Source organism: Phaenicophaeus curvirostris, chromosome 22, assembly GCF_032191515.1.
Source record: "Phaenicophaeus curvirostris isolate KB17595 chromosome 22, BPBGC_Pcur_1.0, whole genome shotgun sequence".
NCBI lineage: Eukaryota > Metazoa > Chordata > Aves > Cuculiformes > Cuculidae > Phaenicophaeus > Phaenicophaeus curvirostris.
This window is the reverse complement of record NC_091413.1, coordinates 7,461,189-7,485,408: the sequence shown is the minus strand read 5'-3', so window position 1 is coordinate 7,485,408 and position 24,220 is coordinate 7,461,189. Positions and strand designations below refer to the sequence as shown.

The 24,220-nt window shown below is 49.7% G+C and overlaps 1 protein-coding gene across 3 annotated transcripts in view; it reads right to left on the bottom strand.

Annotated features, from left to right (window-relative positions):
- Positions 1 to 24,220, bottom strand: part of SPEN (spen family transcriptional repressor) — a 69,334-nt gene that overhangs the window by 18,112 nt on the left and 27,002 nt on the right. For all 3 annotated transcript variants that reach the window (XM_069874852.1, XM_069874853.1, XM_069874851.1), the window contains exons 4-8: positions 7,209 to 7,369; positions 5,781 to 5,981; positions 4,826 to 4,977; positions 2,116 to 2,241; positions 1,114 to 1,227 (exon numbers count right to left, since the gene is read on the bottom strand). In XM_069874852.1, the coding sequence (XP_069730953.1) occupies positions 1,114 to 1,227; positions 2,116 to 2,241; positions 4,826 to 4,977; positions 5,781 to 5,981; positions 7,209 to 7,369 (754 nt within the window). The remainder of the gene's footprint in view (positions 1 to 1,113; positions 1,228 to 2,115; positions 2,242 to 4,825; positions 4,978 to 5,780; positions 5,982 to 7,208; positions 7,370 to 24,220) is intronic.

Here is a 24,220-nt window from a genome sequence, read left to right as displayed (position 1 = left end):
AAACAAAAACCAAATAAGAGCCTCATCCACAGGACTTAACGCCAGTCCCAACAGAATCCTAAGTCACAAGGATACCAGAGGGAAAATAAATTTTAGCAAGGTGAATTTCCAGGCTTTTCTGATGAGGTGTAATCATAACGGAGAGACGATCGAAGAATACGGGACTGCTGTGAATTGTGGATATTGTGGCTTGAGGTATTTTATGCCTTTATTTTGTTTTTCTGTGTTTTACTTTTAAGTTTTTTCTTTGGCGACTGAGTTTTGTGGTTTCTTTTTCATTACTTTTAGGTTTTGGAAAAACTTCCAATGTGTTTTAGGGGGGAAAAAAGGTAAAGGGAACATTTAATCCCCAAACGGGAACGGTTTGGTATCCCAGTCTGCAGTACCACTCGCCAGTTGCTGAATGCCCAATTTCCAAATATCACCTGCCTCTAGCAGCACGGACTTGTTCTTCGAGCTATAAAGAAAGTCAAAGCTGCAACACAAGCCCACAAAGCCCTGTTAAGGAGGCAAAACCCTGATGCTGGGGACATTTACACACATTGCTTAACTTTAAGTGCATCCATGTCTGACAGAAACACATGGGACAACACTTAAGTTTAAGCACACGTAAAGCGCTCCCACAGCCAATACGGGTACGCTGCACCATCGCCAACTGCTTTTTCCACATCTTTTGTGTGTGATGATTCAAAATGCCTTTAAAAAAAATCATTTTTTGGTCTGAGGAAAAAAAATATGGCGATGTCTAATTAAGTAATTAGCACGCATGTGTGTAACTACATAATTACACTGCGGTTCCTCCATATTCGCCTTCTGAAGTTTTGTTGGGGAGAGACTGCACTGCAAAAGAACAACAAATGGTTTCCAATGCTCGTTATCTCGGCTCGTTCATTCCAAATGCTTTGGTTGGTTTTCAGAACCCCAGAAGCGACTGCTCTGACCGCTGTCGGATCAAGGGGATGCAAAGCTCAGAGCCCTGTCAGCCAAATTGTACCCCAGAGAGAATTTCTCTACCTGAGCGATAAAGCCCTGGACAGTCGGGGTTGAAAGGACAGGATGGGAAGAGAGGAAGACAGGAACAATTAAAACTAGACGCTGAAGGCTCCCACCTACCTTCACCACAGGCCCGTAGCGGCAGAAGTGTCGGGTTAAATACTGATCCGTAACGTTTGTGGAAAGCCCGTCTAACCAGACGCAGTTGGTGGGCATGCTCTTCCCGAAGCCCAGCTGAACACAAAAGGGCACAATTTCCATCAGTACAATCCGCGAGCATTAAAACGACCGCACCGAGCACACCTAATTAAAGTTATCTGGAGAAAGCGAGTCGTTTGTATGGGGTTGCTAAAATTAGCATCTTGCGCAGGTGCAAGCGAGACCAAAATCAAACAGCAATTAATGACAATAATTCTGCATGCTTAAACAAATGCAGTGTTTGGCAACACTGGGTACTTCTACAATTTGAATGCATCTGCAGAGTGACAGCTTGACAGCTCTAGGGGCTGACAGCCTCTGTTTGTCATCGGTACAAGCACCGCATCCCTGCAGTCTCACCAGACATGGACCTTCGAGGCCAGGGGATGTCGGCCTCCAGGTCTGCTCAAACCTGGGGCTCCTTTGGGGCCTGCAGGAAAGCTGGGGAGGGGCTCTGGATCAGGGAGGGCAGGGAGAGGACAAGGGGAATGGTTTTCAGCTGAAAGAGGGGAGATTGAGATGAGATCTCAGGGAGAAATGTTTTTCTGTGAGAGCTGGGAGGCCCTGGCCCAGGTTGCCCAGAGCAGGGGTGGCTGCCCCATCCCTGGAGGGGTTCAAGGCCAGGTTGGATGGGGCTTGGAGCCCCTGAGCCAGTGGGAGGTGTCCCTGCCTATGGCAGGGGTGGAACTGGATGGGCTTTGAGGTCCCTTCCAACCCAAACCATTGCAGGATTCTGTGATTCCTTGCTGAGACAGCCAACAAAAACGCTGATTAATCCCAGTTATGGTGGTGGTTGAAAGCCTCATGCTCCAATCTGACCTGCGCACTTCAAACCTCTTACTTCCAAAAACATTGCTTCTGCTAATCACCCACTGATGCATGACAGCAACAGGGAGGACACAGTCAGCGGGAGGATTTCTTTACCTTGAGCCGGTTATTTCCTAGATATTCCCCGTCCATCTTCTTAATTGCTTTACACACACTGGCAATATCACAGTACTGCAGGAACGCGTACTGAGGAACACCGTTCACCTTCTTAATGTCGATATCCTGGGGGAAACACGAAACAGAGCAGTTGGCGGTCAGCACCAGGCCAAGAAGGACATTCCACAGTGTCAATGAGAGCTAAGCAGGTTATTTTTTGAGAGACCCATGGACCCACAAGCGCTTTGTAATTAGTATCTTCTTCAGGGAGAGAATTTAAACAATAGTGGACAGTTAAAAACTTTTCTCCTCTGCTGCACCTCACTCAATGGCAAAACCCAAGACAGGGAAAGCTCCTCATAATGCAGATTCCAAATTCTAAGCCTGACTTGATCAACAAAGAGCACCTTCGGTTTGTTAACATTATGTCAGGTAGAGACAATTCAGAATCAAAGAAACACAGATTATTCTTCGCTCACAAAGGCTCAAGAAAAAAACAACCTGCTCGGATCCTCATTTCTGAGCCAAGAGGCAAGCAGGGTTTCTTTTCCAAACAAACATGATCCATTCTGTTCCTAGAAACAGACAGTGACGGCCTCATCTCCCAAACCAACCTGGCACTGATTTGGCAAAGGCAAAGAAGATCCTCATCTTCTTTCACTGCTGCTATTTGATCCCAAGCCACCACGGGCCCATTGAAAAGCAAGTACAGGCAGGAGAAAGCTCCGGAAGCCTAACAAAGGCCAGCTTTAATCAATTTAAGCTTAGGGCTGACATTTGAGTAACATGCAAGCTCAGCACTAGCACTGGCAGATGCATCGAAAGCCTCAGAACAAACTCATGATCCGATGATTCATCCCAATCTGAAAACGGGTGGAGTGTCTCGCTGTGTTTGTTTAAACAGCACAAGTCTCCCTTGTGAGCTACACACCAACATCAGCAAAGCTCCAAGTTCCAAGATCCAGGACAGACTAATTTAATGGTTAATAAATTTAGGGATGCGGCAGCAGTTTCATACGGTCTCACCCTTTATCTGGGAAAACAGAAGTCAAGAGGGAGATTTACACAACTGTTAGGACTTCCACAGCCGCACGATTTAAGTGGAATGCTAATAGAGGGCTACATTTCCAAGTGCAGGAGCACTACTGCAGCCATGGTAAATTATACTTGACCACTCACCCTGGGCAAGCAATTCCTTTCGACAGGCAAATAAAACACCATTCCTCTGCCCGTTACCCACTGGAAAGGTTAGGAAGCCGGCTCCTTCTGCACCTGAGCTTGTGAGTTTTGATGGAGCTGTGCATATAATGCTGTCAGGAGCAGTGTTCCACAGAAAGGTCAACTTACAGGACACTGCACCACTGCTGATAAACATCTGTATCAGACAGCTCTGCTGGGGTAACACCAGAAAAGGGTTTCAGCCGCAGACACTGCGTGGATTCAGCAATGGGTGCTGGTGTCATGGATGCAACAGCGGCTGGATGTGCCAGAGCTGCCAGGCAGCATAAGATGAGGGTTTTTTCCTATTTGTCCAAGCCACAGAATCATAGAATCATCAGGTTGGAAGAGACCCACTGGATCATCGAGTCCAACCATTCCCATCAATCACTAAACCATGTCCCTCAGCACCTCATCCACACGTCCCTTAAACCCCTCCAGGGAAGGGGACTCAACCACCTCCCTAGGCAGCCTCTGCTAGTGCCCAATGACCCTTTCCATGAAGAATTTTTTCCTGATGTCCAGCCTGACCCTCCCCTGGTGGAGCTTGAGGCCATTCCCTCTCGTCCTGTCCCCTGTCACTTGGGAGAAGAGCCCAGCTCCCTCCTCTCCACAACCTCCTTTCAGGCAGTTGGAGAGAGCAATGAGGTCTCCCCTCAGCCTCCTCTTCTCCAGGATAAACACCCCCAGCTCTCTCAGACGCTCCTCTTGTTCTCCAGCCCCCTCACCAGCTTCGTTGCTCTTCTCTGGACTCGCTCCAGAGCCTCAACATCCTTCTTGTGGTGAGGGGCCCAGAAGTGACCCCAGGATTCGAGGAGCGGTCTCACCAGTGCCGAGTCCAGAGGGAGAAGAACCTCCCTGGCCCTGCTGGCCACGCCGTTTCTGATCCAAGCCAAGATGCCATTGGCCTTCTTTGCCACCTGGGCCCCTGCTGGCTCATGGTCAGTTGCTGTCAAACAACACCCCCAGGTCCTTCTCCTCCAGGCAGCTTTCCATGTATGGAAGCACATCTCCCTTCTTCGGGAGAAGTATAGACAGGGTTCCTGGGGCGTGGGACTGTCGCCTCAGTGCGTACAGAAGTATTTCAGAGCAGAATAAAGCCAACAGCCGCTTCCACCCGCAGCAACCAAACCCTTTGTTTCAGGAATCAACAGGAAATTCAAGACTGCACAGATCTGTTCTGATTCAACACAAAAATGAAGCCAGGCAGAGCCACAGCCCAGCCACCTAGTTCAGCTTCTCTGTGAACGCTCTGCACTGGCACATTGTAAATGCTCCTACTGCTACGTTACCCACACGAGCGCTAAGGTTTCACTCTAAACGCAAAGAAAAGCTTTCACATGTATTCCAGGAAGATCAATGACTCGGGTTATCACATAAAGCCCGATTATCTGTTGTTGACACTACGATTTACCAGAGCTCATAGCGTTTTACAGGCCTGTGCAGACAGAATCGGCAACAACAGCCTGCACAGCACAGAAAGCTCACGTACCACTATCCCACCGAAGCGCTGAAAGATGTTGCGGAGGTCGTGGTAGGTGGTGGTTTTCTCCAGGTTGCCAATGAAGAGAGTTCTTGTTGCTTTCGGGTGGAACTCATCTATCCTTTCATCCAAGGGACGAAATTCATTCTCGCTTTCTGTTTCTAGAAGTAAGAGAGCAAGAGATTTGTGATGCATGGAGGTGTTCTTTATGTGTGCTCGGTTCATGTTGATTTGTTTGCTCATTCACTTCCTGCCAAGGAGATAGGATCTAAACGAGAGTGTAACCGATGTCTATGACAGAAGTACTCAGTGCTGCACTTGTTGAGTTGTTATTTACGCACAGTTCAACATCTCTGATCACACTGCTGGGCGAGTGCTGAGGAACCTGAGCGCCCTCAGGTGTGTAGTAGCTGTGCACTCCAACTGCTCCTCTAGGAATGTTTTCTTTTAACGAATATTAACACCTTCCATGAATTCAAATGAGGCTTCACTGTCCTTGCGAACAGCACATGGAAGGGGTTTGTTTGCAGGCATCAATTTTTAACGAAGTGATTTAAGTGCAAACTGAAAACTTAACCCTGTGCTCAACGCTACAGTTTTCACTGCTCGCTCACCTGGGCTGTGCAGCCTGAGCCTCAAAAATGCAGCCATCGTTAGCTGTTCTAATTTAAAGCAGGAAACAAAGCCTGCGAGGACTCAGCTCTGTGCCCACACCACCCACTGGTTCTGCTCTGCTGAGACATGGAAGATGAGGCTGTTTCTTCCAGCAGCCAGAGATCCTCCTGTCTGAGAGGACAGCAGGTTTCCTTCCCCGAGGCGTAAGACTGGAACTCTCTCCCTGTTTGACCTAACAGCATCCATTCTTCTCGCTCTGGAATTCATTCTGGCCTATTTCCCAGTTTCTTTAAATTACGTTCCTGCAGAAAAGCAGTTTCACCATTTCTCACTCCTGTGCCTCCCTTACCTGGCCCAATCCAGGCAGTGACTTCGATCTGCATGCCAAAGAAAAGTTTTCCTTTTGAGGCATTCAGGGCTTTCTCCTGGTCCTCCTGCTGTCGGAAGAACACCAGGCCATACCGTTCCTCAGAAGCCCCGTGAATCTGCACCGATGTCACCTTGCCGTACTTCTTGAATTCATGGAAAAGTCCATCTTTAAGGCTTGTATCTAAATCGACAAATACAGGTCAGTACTACAGAAACACATTGTTCACCCATTTAACAGCAGCATAGAAGACAGGAGGAAGTCTGGTGTTGCTTCTGAAATGTGACTTCGGTTTCCTTCTGGCTGTGAATCTGCCAATGCAAAAGCCTCTGGCCGATCCTTCTCTTTGCCTTGAGGTTTAAACCCAAGAGGCTACACGTGTGGCACTCGGCATCCCTGAGGCTGGCAGAACACAGTTATTGTGTCTAAGCGACAGCCAGTCCAAGGTGAACAAGAAATAAACTACTTCATTAACAATCCCACATGAATATTGCACAGAGCAGTTTTCCAAAGCTGGCACAGAGATCAAAGTTGAACAGCACTTTGTTTGGTCGATTCAGAAGGATAAAACCTGGCAGACTCAGATTTCGCCAAGCCTGGCTCAGGAGCCTGGATCTGTGGGTCACTGACCTTGGCATCATGATGTTTCAAGGAATAGCACAGAAATAAAATCATAGAATCATAGAATCACCAGGTTGGAAGAGACCCACCGGATCATCGAGTCCACCCATTCCTATCAAACACTAAACCATGTCCCTTGGCACCTCGTCCACCTGTGCCTTAAACACAGCATTAAAATTACGAGGTGCCACAGAATTAACATGTATTGTTTTAATCCAGCCAGTGCTTTTGTACCCATGAATTACGCTATAAATGTTTTCCAAATGATCCCATGCTGTTTTTCTCCGCGGGACCTCTCCGGCAGTCAGTGCAGGGAACAAAAGGATCGCCTGCACTCCTCGGTGAGCGGTTTCTTGCATTATTTGCTGTGCACACTCACGGGTGTTTCACAGCATTCAGCACTGGGACAGAAATCCTTTTTTTTGTATTAAAAAAGAAACGGAAGCATGGCAAGAATAAATGGTCTGAGTTTTAAGCACAAAATCTGAGATGCTCCAGGTTTTCCCCCCGGGAAACCCACGTGACTGAGTCGAAGCGCCAGCTCCAGCGGCTGCAAGTGCTCAAGCCCAGGGACTCAAGCAAGGGACCCGCAGGATTTCTCACAGATGGGCACTAATTAAGCAATTTTCCCATCGCCGCATAAGAACCGAGGCAGAAGCAGAGGGAGAATCCCGTCCTTGGAGGCAGCAGGCGGCTGCTGTGCCAAAGATACAATAAATGTTATTTAACCGCTCCCTAACCCACCTCCTAGTCCTTTTTTCCCTACTTTGCTCTCCCAAGTGCATTTACCTGTTGAGCGCACTGGAAGATTCTGAACCTTGATCCCAAAACTTTTCCGGGGTTCATCTTTTTCCAGAGATGGAAGCAGCTGGGAAGCGGGCGCGGGGACGGCTGTCGACTGAACGGACCGTGCCGGGGACTCATCGCTCGAGCTGCTGCTGGAGTCGCTGCTGCAAAAGGCACAAAGGAAACGGCGGATGAGCGCATGGAGACACAAAGCAACCAGGGGACACCGGGATCTGAATTAGAGAGCAAAATGCCAGTGGTTTTGCTTGACTATGGCCCTTTCTCTCCCCTTTGCCTGACGCAGAAAACCCAGTTTCTGTAACACAGCCCAGTTACACGCAGGAATTTAGAGTCACTCTACAAATATTCTCCCACAAAGACCTCTGAGGAGACAGCCGGGGAAATAGAATACGGGTAAAACGTCAGACAGATCCTGTTACGCGCTGTGACAATAGCGCAGATTTAATTAACAGTAATACGATGTTGTATCAGCTTCAGAGTTGTGTGGGAAGACTGGAGGAACACAGAGAGGGTACAGAGCTCTGCCGGAGCCTGAAAACCCCTCCTGGTGCTCTCACATACAGAAAAAGAAATATAATTATGCTCCCGGGTGCTGCTGCGAATCCAAGAGATAACCCTTGGGTTCTCCTTATACAGAAGTGTATGAACCAGCACACACTATTTACAGCCTTCGCAGCCAACTTCAGGGTACGAGGAATCCAGGTCCAAGAACACCTTTCAAAAACATCAATTAAGTCAGACCAGGACCATAGAGGGAATCAATCCAGCCCAGCCACTCCTGACAGCGCAGATCGTCAGATGCTTCGCGGGAGAGTGAGAAATATGGAGAATAATGTTATTAAAGCCTGCCCGGTGGGGACACGTCATCTCCTTCGGTGGCTGGTTCCTTCCCCGAGGCATGCGGGCTTAGAACATCGCTAAAAATAATGTCGTCTGACATAACCCTGGAGACTCTCGTTCTCCATTACACGAGCTGCCTTCTAAAGAACTCTGCTGGAATTCTAACTCGGAGGCTGTAGGGGGGGATCTGCCACGTACAAAAATAACCCCGGCTGTTTGCAATCGGCTGCTTTCAGTTTAATTTTTAGGTTCCTCTCCACATTACACAAAAAACGACGAGCAATTTATCTTTTTCTTATCTTAAATTATTTCCTAGGCTTCTTATATTCCCTCTGTATATTAAACCACTTCCAGTCTTTTCTCAGGGAACCCATTTCAGGCTTTACCCATTTTCCTGATCTGATGCTGTGACCTCTCCCACCTCACTCCTTCTCTGCGGGTTTGCAGTTTATGGAATGCCAGGGTAAGAGCATCAGTTGGTTTTTTGAGCACGGTGGCGCTGCTAAAAGCCCCCGGGCTCTATCCCTGTTAGATCTGGAGATGCAGAAGTGAGGGGAACCTCAGGTCCTAAGCACTTAAGAGACAATGGAAGTGGGAACAAACCCACGCCTGACCAGAACTACACAAAAATGGTCAAAAATGCAGAATAAACACGAGGAACTCCTCCCATCCAGCTGACATTCCACCGCTTCACGCGTTGGTCCCCTTTCCCACACACTCTCCTCCTACTTCTCATTCCCCAGAGGAGGAAGCTCAGCGTTGCTCTGGGAGAGGAGAGAAAATAAAGCCATGCCAGGAGAGGAGTGAAACGGGGGCCCGTGTCCTGTTCTCCCAGGCGGGCTCCGCTGCTCCTCGGCATCGCCCAACCTGTTTTTCCATAGAATCGCTGAGCTTTGAAAAGCCCTTTAAGTTCACCCAGTCCAACGTCAGCCCAACGCCACCTTGCCTGTTAAACCAGGTCCAGAAGTGCCACAGCCACACGTGTTTTGAGTCTCTCCAGGGATGGAGACTTCCCCGCTGCCCTGGGCAGCCTCTGCCAGGGCTTCACACTCACTATTTCCATACACAACCCAGACCCACCCACAGCCCCGTCCGCTCCTCAGCTCCCTATTTCCTACCACCAAGATGCCTGTTCACAAGCTTGTTTTTCTTCTAAACTTGTAAACTCCTTTCTTTGTGCCTCACCTGCATCGGTGTCACCTGCTGTTGTGCCATCTTCATTAACAGATTATTTAATTGCTCAAAGTGAAGCACGCTGCAATTCGCTCTTCATCTTTTGCCAGTTTATCTCGTTCAGCCTCCTGCCTCTCTGCTAAATCTCACAATGCTGCATCACCTCAAGCCCTCATTACACTGAAGGTCTCTCTGCCGCGCTGTGGGAAAGGCAGACAAACCTGCCCCCCGCCCCCAGAACAGGCCGTCAGTAGGCTCAAGGGTTAACGCCAGCAATCGCCTGCAGAGGAACCCAAAGAGGCTGAATCGATGGGCTGAGACCAACAAGATGAGGTTCAACACAGCCAAGTGCCAGGTCCTGCACTTAGGTCACAACAACCCTGAGCAGCTCCAGGCTTGGGGAAGAGCGGCTGGGAAGCTGCCTGGAGAAGAAGGACCTGGGGGTGCTGGGTGGCAGCGGCTGAACACGAGCCAGCAGTGGCCCAGGTGGCCAATAAGGCCACCAGCACCCTGGCTTGGCTCAGCCGTGGGGTGGCCAGCAGGAGCAGGGAAGGGATCGTCCCCTGCACTCAGCACTGGGGAGGCCGCACCTCGAATCCTGGGGTCAGTTCTGGCCCCTTATTCCAAGAAGGACCTGGAGGGGCCGGAGCGCGTCCGGAGAAGGGAACGGAGCTGGGAAGGGTCTGGAGAACAGGGGTTGTGGGAGTGTCTGAGGGACCTGGTGGGGTTTATCGTGGAGAAGAGGAGGCGGAGGGGAGACCTCTTCGCTCTGTGCAGCTCCTGGAGAGGAGGTTGTGGTGAGGTGGGTGCTGGGCTCTGCTCCCAAGGGACAGCGATGGGACGAGAGGAAACGGCCTCAAGATGCATCAGGGCAGGTTCCGATTGGACATGAATAGAGAAACTTCTTTTAAAACACAAATACAGACAGAGAGCGCAGGGGGAGAGTCTGGAAATAATTCCCAGGCTGCCAGCGGGCTGCGTGGTTCCCTGCTCCTAGGGGAAGGCAAACATGAAACTGGAGGGTTACAGCAAGCAGCCCCACACGCGTTTTTGTGTCCCTTCTCACGTCTTGATGCTCAGTGTTATGACCAGCCACACACTTCCCAAAGTGCTTTAAACATTCTACTCTGCTGGGATCGTATCCTTTAAGCAAGAGGCAGTGCTGCATTTCTATTTCAGCAGCGCTTTAAAATGGGAACAGTCTAATTTTAGCCTCTTTTTTATGAGGAGGTTTAAAATACAGAACGTCCTGTTAAAATCCCAGCATTCCAGGGAGGAACACAGATAATCCCTGGGTAACACGGTCAGGCATCCAGACAATGAATCCAACGGGGTGATAAATTCCACAACAAGAGTTTGGATCCCACGCAATTTGGGGAAATGAGGACCACGCTGGCAATTTCCACTTCCCAAGGAGTTTTAGGGATGTCTGTCCTGAAGCAAAATAAAATTTTCCAGAAAATAAACCTCATTATTTCCTGACTCTCTTTTCAGAAAGGAAAAAAAAAACATAGTGGCAAGAACAATTCCCTTCTCTTCAAGGAAAGCCTCATCCCTTTTCCAATCGCAGAAACATGGATGTAATGATTCAAAAGTCAAAGGATTTCTGTTCTGTGTGGAGGAGAATGATGGAAGAGTTAACTCCAGTGGCTGCGTCAGCCACTCACCGCACACGGCACCATCCAAATAAAGCTCCAACAGCGAATTACACGCAGGCTCAGGCAGAAAAGCAGAGCTCCTTGTCAACTCCCCAGCTTTAAAAATACACAAATCTAAAGCACGTAAGCTGCAGGGGGATGCGTTCCCAGCACGTCAGAGTACCGCCTTCCTCTTCCCCGTGAGTAATTCTGAAAACAGTGATCCTCTGCCAACGTGCAGAAAATAAGTTATTAAAAATCCTCCTAGTGAGCGAGTTCATCGGGCTTTCAGAAAAATAGGCTGGGGAGATTTTAACAGGGAATGTAACCGATTGGTTAAAATAACCTCCCTTCTCCAAAGTGTTTTGAGTGATCAATAGGCCTTGGGGTGGTCAGAAACACACAGGAAACGGCTTTGGAATTCTACTCCGTGCTCCCACAAGCAGTGCGGAACCCAGGATGGTTTTTTCCAGAAGCAGAGCGTGCTCTGGCACACGGCGTTTTCCCAACACAGGAAAACCTGCTCTTCAACATCCATGTAAGCTCAGCGGAGCAGAATGCCAGCGCGCAGACAAGCTAATCTCTTGGGCTGTCACAACACACGCGCTGCGCCGGGAGGGAGCCCGTGCTGGGAATCCGCCTCTTGAAACACCTCAGGCTCACAGGTTCGGCTGCCTCTGCGGTGCTCCCGGACCGTCATCAGGATGTGTCCTCATTTATCACAAACGGGAAGATTGAACCAGGAAGGATCCTGGGGGCTCTTTAGTTCAGCCCAGACAGAATCACAGAATCACTTGGCTGGAAAAGACCTTGGAGATCATCGAGTCCAACTGTACTGTCCACTACTGAACCAACCCTGAGCATCAAATCTACCCATCTTTTAAACCCCTCCAGGGACGGCGACTCCACCACCTCCCCGGGCAGCCTCTGCCAGTGCCCGAGAACCCTTTCAGTGAAGAAATTTTTCTTGCTGTCTGATCAGAAACTGCCCTGGCACAACTTGAAGCCAGATCGTTCCACTCCAGCTTTTCCCACGGCATCACAGCAACATGGAATGGAGAGTTTTGATTTTACTGCTGGTGAAATCAGACAAAAAAACCGGAGCTACCAAGGCAATCCTTCCTACTTCAGTAAGGAGGTGGACACAAAATCCTTCCCTTGCACACACATGTATGGTTTAGAAGCCCTTTTGAAATATTAATCTGCCTTCCACAATTGCCTGCAGTGTTCTACGAGAATGTAGAATGTGTGTGTTCTCACTCACAGCATTTACCTACGTAAGTATTTTCTATTAATCAAGATAAAAATCTATTCATAACCCAGTCTTTAAGCTTTAAGTACGGCAGAGTCACAAAAACTCCACGTGTCAGAATCCAGGGACGGGGAGCAGATCACAAAACCGAGCCCCAGACATGCCTGGGTTCGGCATGTCGCAGCTCAGCCAGCCCACGGAATTCTCCTTTTCTCACTCACAACTGCAAAGATGACATTTCGACTCCCAGTGCACACTGACTGCATAACTCATTTCCGCAGAAATACCTCATTTTCAACTAATTGCTTGTTGCAGTTTGAGTCACGAACTACGAAGTGAAGCTCCATTTATGTATGAAAAATGAAAGCACTTGAGTGAAGAACACCACATGAGCTGTTCTCTTTGTTCCCCAGCAAAAGGAGATGAAAGAGTGGCTCCAAACCCGTCGATGGAACAGGATACCCGCTGCTTTCCATCAACGGCAGCAGCGCTGGATCGAGGGATCTCACACCTTGCCCTCCTGCAATTTAAAATGTGGGGCAACCTCATTTCTGCGAGCGGATGTGAGCGGTGAGTCAGCCGTAAGGCCACGTCCTGCAAGAGAAACACTGCGACCTGGGTGGAAAGTACAGCAGAAAGAGGCATTAAGCTACACTGCCAAGCTTCAGGTTTAGAAAAAGGCAAAGCAAACCCAACCTCTGATTGTTGGAACAAGTTAAAAAGCCACTCGGAATCAGTCAGAACCCTTTCCATTTTCCAAGGGAACACACGACACATTTCAGCAGGGAAAAAAGTAAAATTGGATTCGTTTAAATAGCTGCCTTCAAAAACTGCCTACCCAGGACTGGTAAGGGATCCAGGATTCCTTCCACAGAAACATGCAGAGTGCTGGGTTTGTTTCCTGCCAAAATTAACTCAAATCAGGAACTCTGCCTAGCTCTGATTCAATACCCCGTCACAACCTCTAAGCAAAGATTATCTCCCAGGAAGATGCGCTCGGGACAAGAGCCTCCCGCAGCACCAGGCCCTGCTGGCAGCACATTCTTCTCACGGCCGATAGCAGCAGCAGATTCCCAAGTCGGGGCAGGAAATCCAAAGTTAACGTACAGTCATCTCGGAGTAGAAGCACCCGGAACCCTTTTTCCTCATCCCTCCCTTTCCAGATCTTATTTAAGGCACCACAGATGATCTCTGTACCAAACACTGTGGCTGTGCAGGGCGGGCAGGGACACCGCTGTGTGCCCGGCTCTGACCAGGAGACATAAAACCTTGGATACTTCATACATCATAGAATCATAGACTCGCCCGGTTGGAAAAGACCCACCGGATCATCAAGTCCAACCATTCCTACCAAATACTAAACCATTAGGCTTTGGAAACAAACCACTAGTTAATATTTACTGGACCTGGGAAAACCGGACCAGAAAATTGGTCAAAGTATCCTGAAAGCACCACTTATTTTGGAAAGGAATGAATTAACAAGACCTGATTATTGCCAACACCCAGAAAAAATAGAACACTAGCTGTCTAAAAAGAGAGAAACCTTCAAAAACGTATCGCATTCCACTGTAGCTACGGATTAAAGGATCTGCTCTGCCACAGGAGAGGAGGAACCACCACGAGGAAGATCCAGAAGGGCTGAGTCGAGGCTGCACGTGATGTGTCCCATTTAACACTGGTCCATACAGCAAGAAAATAAACATTTCTCAAGTCTGTGGAAATAAACACAGGGTTTTTCCTAGTTAAAAGGAGCTGAACTTGAATTGAAGGTATTGGAAAACCCAGTCAAACAGGTCCAGGTTGTTTGTGTGGGGAGATGAGGAGGGAAGGAGTCGTTACCATGTTCTGCAGACGAAGGAGCAGCTGACGGGGCTCAGCCCACCCGCGCACACCACAAACAGCTCCAGCCCTGCTTTTCCATTTCATAACACAGCTTTGCATTTTAAATACGTACACAAACAGACCGGCTGCGAGAGGGTGGAGGCAGTGAGCTGCAGAGCAATGAGCTACACCCAAAAGTCTCTGGGTGTAACTCCCCTCTGCCCAGCACCCCAGGCTCCAGCACCTTCGGAGCAGGGGGCGCGAAGCACGCCGGGATGCGGCTGCCTGACATTCCTGGCACCCGTTCAAGCCGCTGAGAACTCACCACCCAAGAACTCTGGTTTGTACGTGTCACACGCGCAGCCTCTGAAATATTTAACAACACACAGCTATGATAAAACAACTTACGGAGGGGGGAAAAAGGACCTGCTGCATGTGAGAGGAAAACAGTCGCACAGCACATGAAAAAAGCATTTAATGCTCTGAAGAAAGATCATTAAACACTGCAGACAGGGGAATGGGGACATCCTCTTTCTTTAACTTCAGTCTCACCACGCCCAGAAAGGAGATTTAAGACACCTCCTGCTGGGCTGGAATCCTGAATGGACAGAAATTAAATGAAATGCTGCTTAGAGGCCATGGGAAAGCAGCACGGCCACGACAACTCGCTGTCTCTCAGCCAGTCAAATACCATGGGCTGGCTACAGGATTTCTCCCAGTCTCTGACCAGTACGTGTTTTAAGACACAGCCTCTAGACAGTATTTACCATACATTTAACCTACATCTGCCTTTATAACACTCACATTTTAATTTCTGTGACATCAATACATTTACTTTAGCCATTTCATCGTGATGTCTGACCCCTGATCTGTGATGAGAAACAGCCGGCTGAGATGAACCCTGGAGCAGATGCAGACACAGCTCCAAAGGATGGAGAGCCGCCCCCATGCTCACAGCATTTCAAGGCAGTGACAGGCTCCTTTCAATTCTTCCCTGGAACTCAACAATCTAGAATAACAAATATTAACCTGGAAGAAAAGAGGTCCTGGTTTACAAACTCACCAGCCTATCTACACAACAAACTCAGCAACCACAGCCCTCCTCCTGCTGGGAAGATGCCATCCGAGCCATCTTCTCCCTGTGCCGGCTGTTAACTGCACCATGGATGGTGTTTGGAGTTGAATTTGGAAGGAGGGAGAGTCGTCTGCCGCCCCAGCCGCTGCCTTCTCAAACCCAGGGAGCAGTGGGACCGCTCACGCTCAAAAATGAAACTCCAGGAAGGGGGAGGAAATGCTTTCTCAGCAAACGGCCACAGTGACGGAGCTCAGTGCTGGGAAAGATTAAAGTCATCGAGGCCTTGAGGGTGAAGTACAAAGCCAGCTCGTTGGTGCAGCTTTCCCACAATTAAACTTCACCGATGCAAAGAGGGAAGGGAGAGGGTGGGTGTGAGAACGCGTAAGCCCAAGGAGCCTCTGGTTTTTAAACATCACCGACACCAAGGGAAGCCCTGGGTCAGGAACCGGCCCCCGTGAGCTGCCCTGCTGCAGCCCCCCCGGTTCATAGAATCATAGAATCACCAGGTTGGAAATCACCAGGTTGACCCACCGGGTCATCGAGTCCAACCATTCCCATCAATCACTAAACCATGTCCCTCAGCACCTCGTCCACCCGTCCCTTAAACCCCTCCAGGGAAGGGGACTCAACCCCCTCCCTGGGCAGCCTCTGACAGTGCCCAGTGACCCTTTCCATGAAAAATTTTCTCCTAATGTTCAGCCTGAACCTCCTTCGACCGTGCCGGGCTTCAGCCCAATTAGAGAAGACCCACCAGGCCCTGCTTGGAAAAGAGCTCCTGCTCGAGGCTGCCTGCGCTGATCAGTCTGCGATCGCAGCAGCTTTTACAAGACAAAGGCTGGGCAGGGTTCACTGCTACCGCAGAGGAACGGCTTGTTCAGCCTGGAAGAAAAATAGCTTTCAATGCTTGGGCCCAAACTGGCATAATACTATTAAAGCGAACAGGTTTTGCCAGCTATCTGCAGACGATCTAAATTAATATTGTGCAACTGTCACCCCAGAGCACATGAAATGTCTCCAAAAAGCCCATTTTGGTCGGAGCCTGATGGGAGGTAGGTCTGCCCTGACATCCCTGCATTGCAGCTAAGAGCAGGCCAAGGGCTTTGCCCAAGGTCACTCGATGAATCACCGAGGGAGCAGGCTGAGGAACTTGATCTCCCAGCTCACAGGAGGCCAAATCTTCTCAAGATACCAAGAAAGCAACATCTAAAGGCAGCTTCCCAAACAACAGCTGCACTGCTTTCACGAGGAGATTTCCTGAGCATCTTTAAAAACCCCAACCCTACCCCAAGTACCATCTTAGGCCAGGAGAGCGCAATGCCATGTAAAATGCAACCATCACTGTGTCCAACTACATTCCTACATGGTACCTTGAGGAGTAAAACCAACTTATTTTGCTTCAAAAGCACTGTCAAATCATTTCCTGGTAATAAACACTTCTCATTTATTTTAAGAAGAAAATTTTTCAGAAGAAAAGCATTTTTCATACATACGCTAAACACAAAAAAACCCGCCAGCTCTGATTCACCCCAAGGATATTTCAGTCTTCCAGAGCGATGTTTTTAACATAAAGCCACAGGAAGATCATGGCAAACTGACCTGCAGAATTAATTCTGTCATCTTCTTTGAAAAAAAATCACACTTTGTCTTAAAAATCTGAAACCTGGCACTGTTAGTACACCCGGCGTCCCTGGCAGCTCTCATTTCTCAGCCACCTGGCCCCACACGTGCCCCACGGACTCCTCCCTCAGCCACTCTGGGCCCTGCCAGAAGGTAAGTGAGACCATCACCTCCCTCTTCCAGGCCCTGTTTTAGTCCTGCACAAAAAGCCGTGTGTTGCAATTCCTGCACAGCGCAGGTTTGAATGGGTGCATCCTCTCTTCCCAACAAACAGAACCGTTCTTCGCAGGGCAGTCGCAGCGAGAGGCACGCCAAGATCCACAGCCCAGAAACAATGGCTCCTCAGTAACGCTGGGAACATGGGAAGCTTAATATAGAAATCCCCTTTCTGGCAAGGGGAAGTTCAGTCCTTCTAAAAGCCGTCTGGAGAGAAAAATCCAACAGAAAACAGACAGCGCAGCCCTGGTTCTCCATCACCAAAAACTGCGTTTGGCAAGGGTGCTGAAACACAGTGTTTGTGGCCTTACACCTTCCACAGCCTCTTAAAGACACCAAAGAGATGAAGAAGAATAATTCACAGGTGGACGAGGTGCTCACGGGTGGACGAGGTGCTAAGGGCCATGGTTTAGTGTTTGATAGGAATGGTTGGACTCGATGATCCGGTGGGTCTCTTCCAACCTGGTGATTCTATGATTCTATGATTCTAATTTCAAAGGGTTTTCTTTTTAACATCCTTTTTAGACCAACTGCGGCCACTGGAAGATGCCCACGAGTGCTCTGTCAAACTGGAATGATCGCTGTTATTCTCCCGTCAAGGCCAACTTAAAATGGAAGGCCTGGGAAAAATAACATCCCTTCTGTGATCTCATCCATTATAAAAGAGGAGACATTTGAGGAGTTGTATGCTGAGGATTAATTTGCCATTTAAAAATGCAGAGAACAGATGGATCTCTTGGCTAGGACTATATTTGGGAATTACTTCATTTTCTGCCCACATGCAAATAAAAATACAACTGAAATTAGAACTTTCTGTGAAAATTCACATGGGTAGAAAACACTTCAGTCACCAAAATAAAACACAAAGGACAATCTTTGTAGGAACCAGGTAGAGCACTACAGCCTAGCAAAACTGTGTCACGCTGGTGGGGAAAAAACAATGTTACATTTCCCGAGCAACTGCACAGAGCAACGTCAGCTTTGGAAATGGAACACACAGACCCGGGATCATGGAAGGAGGTGGCCCTCGTGTTTGTCTCTCAAGAGTAACCCCTCCAAAAGCATCCTGTTGTGATTTAATTCGGAGTTTGTGCTGATTTTGTGATTAAACTCCCACATGGTGGGACGTCCAAGGACATTTCGCGTTGAGATGTCACAGAATCATGGAATCATTAAGGTCGGAAAAGTCCTCTAAGCTCATTCAGTTCAACCTTCAGCCCAAAAACACCATGTCAATTAAACCACATCCCCAAGTGCCATCACCACACAGTTTTTGACCCCCTCCAGGAACACAGACCCCACCATCTCCCTGCACAGCCTCAGCCAGGGCTTCCCCACTCTATCAGGGAAGACTTTTTCCCACTATCCAATCTGAACCTTCCCTGGCACATCTTGAGGCCATTTCCTCTCGCCCCATCGCTGTCCCTTGGGAGCAGAGCCCAGCACCCACCTCACCACAACCTCCTCTCCAGGAGCTGCACAGAGCGATGAGGTCTCCCCTCAGCCTCCTCTTCTCCAGGATAACCCCCCCAGGTCCCTCAGCCACTCCCACAACCCCTGTTCTCCAGCCCCTTCCCAGCTCCGTTCCCTTCTCCGGACGCACTCCAGCCCCTCCAGGTCCTTCTTGGAGTGAGGGGTCAGAACTGACCCCAGGATTCAAGTTGCTTAAATGTCCATCCTGCTCTCCTTCCTGAAAAGCCTGCAACAGCTCATCATGCTAACCAGGAATGTAAAGCAAGGATGAGGACTTGCATATGGGTGGGAAAAATGCAAAAATAGGAATAAACACAACTGAAAAATGCCGTACATCCTCACAACTCCCAGATCGACTGCCTCGCCATCCCCAGCCTCCGTAGCACATGGCAGCAGCAGCACAGTTACCAGGGCTGGGAAAAGAGGAGCAGCACCAGGCAGTTCAGCTGGTGCCCTGGGAACTGATTATGGAACAGAAGAAAATTCCTCCGAGGAATTCCCGCATGGAAAGCCTGCACGCCCCACCCGTGTGCCTCCTTCATGGGATTTAGTGCTGGTGGAGGGCAGACTTTAGCAGCCCAAACCATGGTGCACGGCGAGGCACCGTGTACGAGCCGCACACTCATTAATTAAGCATCTTCCTTTTTCACACGTGATTGCTCAAAGTTAGAGGGAAACTGCATGTGAAAAAGCAAACCCAGCACAAACTCCTCCTGAAATACTTTCAGTCAGCACCTCTTTGTTTCTCCTCTAATAACGCAAGAAGCCATTCTTCCTCTCCCTCCACCTCAAAGACACATGCACATTGAACTTACAAGCCAACATTTATCACCCAGCAAAGCCCTGATCAGCGCAGGACGTCGTCGGTGTCTTCCCAAACTTGGAAACAGGGATAAACGCAGCGTGTGCAGAAACACGAAGAGGAACAGAGAAGTTGTACTAACCCGACAGCTCCCTTTCTGTGCCTATTCATCGTTCGCAATCCAGAGAATAGGACATGCCGGGCAGTAAACAAACACTGAAGGGAGGGACCAGCTTCAAAGCCACTCCGTAAATCTTACATAATTTGAGGGTTTGAGATCTTGCGGCAACCTCTTACCCAACGAGGTGTCGGATGAGACAAGGAGGTCAGACCTGTAGCAGCCAGAATAAGTAGGGCACTTTGCATTTCTCCATCAGCCCAGCCCGGCACCATTTGGCTGGGAGGACCTGGTGCTGGTCATTCCTAGGAATTCTCTTTCAGGAGGAGAACAGTGCCTTCTTTCACACCTTATCGCACTAGAAAAGGTCTCGGCTCTCAGAAGAGAGAATAAAACACACTAATGCCTTTATCGCCAGGGTCTGCGCCTTAATTCCTCTCCTGATTTCTAAAGGGCTTGATGAGGTTTTCATCATTTCACCCAGGTATGAAAACGATGAAGATTTCTGGGCATCCATGGAAGAGAGGAGACGGCCCTGACAACCACTTCCCTCTCATCAAAAGGATTCTCCAGCAGCTCCTTTTGCTGCCATCCTAGATTCCTACGTGTCTCCTAGCCAAAACCATCACTCTGAGCTAAACAGAGCAACTGCATGCTGAACCCCAGACATCTGCCAAAAAGAAACATTTGAAAGGCTCCATGTTTCATTTCCCAAAGAGGAGAGAGGACTCGTGGCTGCAATGAGACAGAGCATTTGCCTCCCAAACCATCAGGAAATGAAAGAACAGGTTCCCTACCTTTGTTACAGGATTCTTCAAGGAGGAAGGATTCAGAGCAGCCTTGTTTCCTAGCACCACGCACGCTGGAAGGGCTCCCTCTCTGCTCTCGGGTTAGGTGCTTCATAAATAACAACGCAAGGGTTTCATGGTTTGTATCAATATAGGATCTACCCAGGGCACGTTGCCCTCTTCCTCCTTTTGGAAACTCAGGTTTGGCTTCTCTTAAAGATTTTTAAAAATGAGGACGATGTCCTGGCACGCAGAAAGTTTCCCCTCTACACAGCTTGTAGCACTCAGTTCTCTCAGAGTCTGTGATTTTCCACTCGTAAATGTGCTGCATCCTCTCCTCCGAGCTGACCGCAATGATCTGGAGAGGGATATCTAATCGCCCGCTAAGCAGCTTTCACACTTAAAACCTTGATGCCATCATTAGTGGTTTCAGCCCCGCGACGTCATGGACGACAACGCTTGATGCCTGGACGCTAAGGGCAAACCTGAGTGCATCAGCACACGGTTCATTCAATGCACAAAGACCAAAGGATGATAAGTCTCTTTTTAAATTCCATTAAAGTTTATTTAGCACTAATTCACATCCATGTGATCTTTCTTGGCTTTAAGCCATACACGTGGCTCGAGGAGTGCTGTTCTCCCAGCCCAAGCTGTGAAAAGTGGAAAGTCCTCCTCCCAAAGGTGCTGCAGAGGCTGCATTGTCCTCTTTGGGAAAACACTGGCCAAAGCCTGGCCTTTAGGACGTGAGGGGACCCATGTTTTCATGGAAACTCATACGGCAGAAGGCAGGCGGCAGCTGGATTTTGCCTTTGATCATCATAATGACAGGTTTTTTTTCAGGAAGTGTTCAATACAGCCTTCCTCTTTCGCTATTCATCTTTCCACGTGAATATTCATTATAAACTATTAAAGTGCTCATTATTCCAAAGGCCTGGACACTGGGAGTCCTTTCCACACCTTCCAGTGCCTGTAACGCATGTGTCTCCATCGGAGCTGTCTAGACTCCCTCCATCATCAGTGGAGCCAGGCAGGCACTTCCAGACTAGGATCCTTCTCCTCTATTCCACCGATGATTCACATCCCAGTTGTATTCCTCTCGCAGGAAGGGGAATCCGGACCTCTCGCGCAGAGGGAGGCACCCAACACAGCCTATCGCGCAAAACCACTTCCCTGTTTTGTTTGGCTTTTCCAGGGTTTGATTTCCCCTCACTCTTTTGGCGTACAGCAGGAAGAGAACAGGAGGCAGACTCCTTCCTGCCTTCGGGATCTCTCCGACTAAGCCCGGCTTCTGAGGAGCAACACGGGCAGCTTCAACTTCCCTGACCTCAGCTAATTCTTTCCTTCCCTCAGCCTACTCAAGATGATTAAGCAAAATACTTGGAAGGAAATCAAAGCCTCACAAACGTAATTAGAAGTGACCATTTTGCTAATACGTGCACGCACAGCCCCAAAGTCAAACCCGACCCACTGACGGCACCAGCCCTGCCACATGTCTGCGGGGAGAAAACCCACTTCCAGCAGCTCCCGCGGGGCTAGAAACACCCCAGTGCAGAACTCAGGAGGGCAACGTCTCTCCCAGCACTGGCTGGGGCAACACCTTCCACACGACTTGGGTTTTTCCCACCATGTCTAAAAAAAAGAGCATCATGGCACCTGGAACCACCAGCCCTGACACCAGGCACAGCTCCCACAGGAGACCCAGAAACGGTGTTTTTAAACAAGCAGATTCTCCTCCCCCAGCAGAAGATAAGGCCAGTTCACACCCGGGTCCAGATCTGGCTGCCAGAAAACCTACCTGCTAACAAAGACTTTGATTTAATTGCAAGAAGCCTTTACAGCATTTTAAAAAAAAATCTCCGTAACAGAAATGCAAAACAAGGTCATTTGGGACAACGAAAATAGTTTATCACTGTAATAAAACAAAGACATTTTTCTAGGACCCCATTCCATTTGCCCCCTTTCCATTGCACACTTTCAAGTGTCCCTGCCTGAATTTAATTTGGAAAAAGATAAATCTTCCTCTGCCTTCAAATGCACTTTGAAAAGCGGGAGCAGCTTCTGGGCTCTGCCACAGAAACAAAGACTGACAGACCAGATTTAACTAAACACCGACTTCTGCAAATTTAGGAAGAGGCTTAATTGCTTCATCATTTTGAGCCAGCAATTACCAAGTATTATTGGGAATACTGCGGGGGCTGGGAGGGGTATTAATTGCAGAAAATTGTCCACTCTCTTTCGGGAAGTTCACGCAAAGAAAACTATGAATAGAATAAAATGAAAAAGCCACTCAGCTTGATGATAATCATGGAATGGTTTGGGTTGGAAGGGACCTTAAAGATGATCTAATTTCAACCCCCCTGCCATGGGCAGGGACACCTCCCACTGGATCAGGGGCTCCAAGCCCCATCCAACCTGGCCTTGAACCCCTCCAGGGATGGGGCAGCCACCCCTGCTCTGGGCAACCTGGGCCAGGGCCTCCCCACCCTCACAGCAAAACATTCCTCCCCAAGAACTCATCTCAATCTCCCCTCTTCCAGCTGAGAACTGGTCTTCGTCATCCTCTCCCTGCCCTCCCTGATTCAGAGCCCCTCCCCAGCTTTCCTGGAGCCTCTTTCAGCACTGGAAGCTGCTCTACAGTCTTTAAATGTTTTGAAGGACTGAAAGCTATGATGTTTTACAGGATTTTACTGTCTCTTCATACAAAAAATGGGGGCAGGTGTTCCAGAGGGACTCGCAGTGGTGAAATGTCTGTTTTCTTTCACTGCTGCTTCCCAGCACGAAGGGGGACAGGGCGACGTGGGGGTGGCTCTAAGTCACCCACCCGGGGGGATTTTGAGGCTCGTTCCTGCAGCGACGACACAGATTCTGGAATGGGCCAGGAGCTGCGTGCTGAAGGAAGGTTTTAAAACAGAAAAAACAACTTAAACCTTGAAGGCTGAGCCGGGGAAGCGAGAGCTCCCCAGCCCCACTCAGCCCCCACACACCCCACACACCCCACCACGGCCCAGCCTGTTCCCACGGCTCAGACTGCGCTGAGGGGACACCCGAGGGACAGTGAGGGGGGAGAGTGAGAGATAGTGAGAGGGGACACACCTGAGAGGGGGGGCATCTGAGGGACAGTGAGGGGACACTGCGAGGGGACACTGAGGGACGGTGAGGGAACACTGAGGGGGGACACTGAGGGGGGACACTGAGGGGGGACACTGAGGGGGGACACTGAGGGACGGTGAGGGAACACTGAGGGGACACTGAGAGGGGACACTGAGGGGACACTGAGGGACGGTGAGGGGACACTGAGGGGACACTGAGGGGACACTGAGAGGGGACACTGAGAGACAGTGAGGGAACACTGAGGGGACACTGAGAGGGGACACTGAGGGGGGACACTGAGGGGGGACACTGAGGGGGGACACTGAGGGACGGTGAGGGAACACTGAGGGGACACTGAGGGGGGACACTGAGGGGGGACACTGAGGGGGGACACTGAGGGGGGACACTGAGGGGGGACGCTGAGAGGGGACACTGAGGGGACACTGAGGGATGGTGAGGGGACACTGAGGGGACACTGAGAGGGGACACTGAGAGGGGACACTGAGGGTACACTGAGGGAACACTGAGAGGGGACACTGAGGGATGGTGAGGGAACACTGAGGGGACACTGAGAGGTGACACTGAGGGACGGTGAGGGAACACTGAGGGGACACTGAGGGATGGTGAGGAGACACTGAGAGGGGACACTGAGGGGACAGTGAGGGGACACTGAGGGATGGTGAGGGAACACAGAGGGGACACTGAGAGGTGACACTGAGGGACGGTGAGGGAACACTGAGGGGACACTGAGGGATGGTGAGGAGACACTGAGAGGGGACACTGAGGGGACACTGAGGGGACAGTGAGGGGACATGTCCTGCCCCGTGGGACCATCCCCTGAGAGGGGACATGGAGGGATGGTGAGGGAACACCGAGGGGACACTGAGAGGGGACACTGAGAGGGGACACTGAGAGGGGACACTGAGGGAACACTGAGGAGACATTGAGGGACAGTGAGGGGACATGTCCTGCCCCGTGGGACACGCCCTTTTCCACGGGAGGAGCGCTCTCCCTGTAAACCCACCGTGCAGAGCCTCTCTGGGCTGTGCTGAAGATGGAAGGGTAGAGGTTTGCTCTCTGTATTTTCATCTC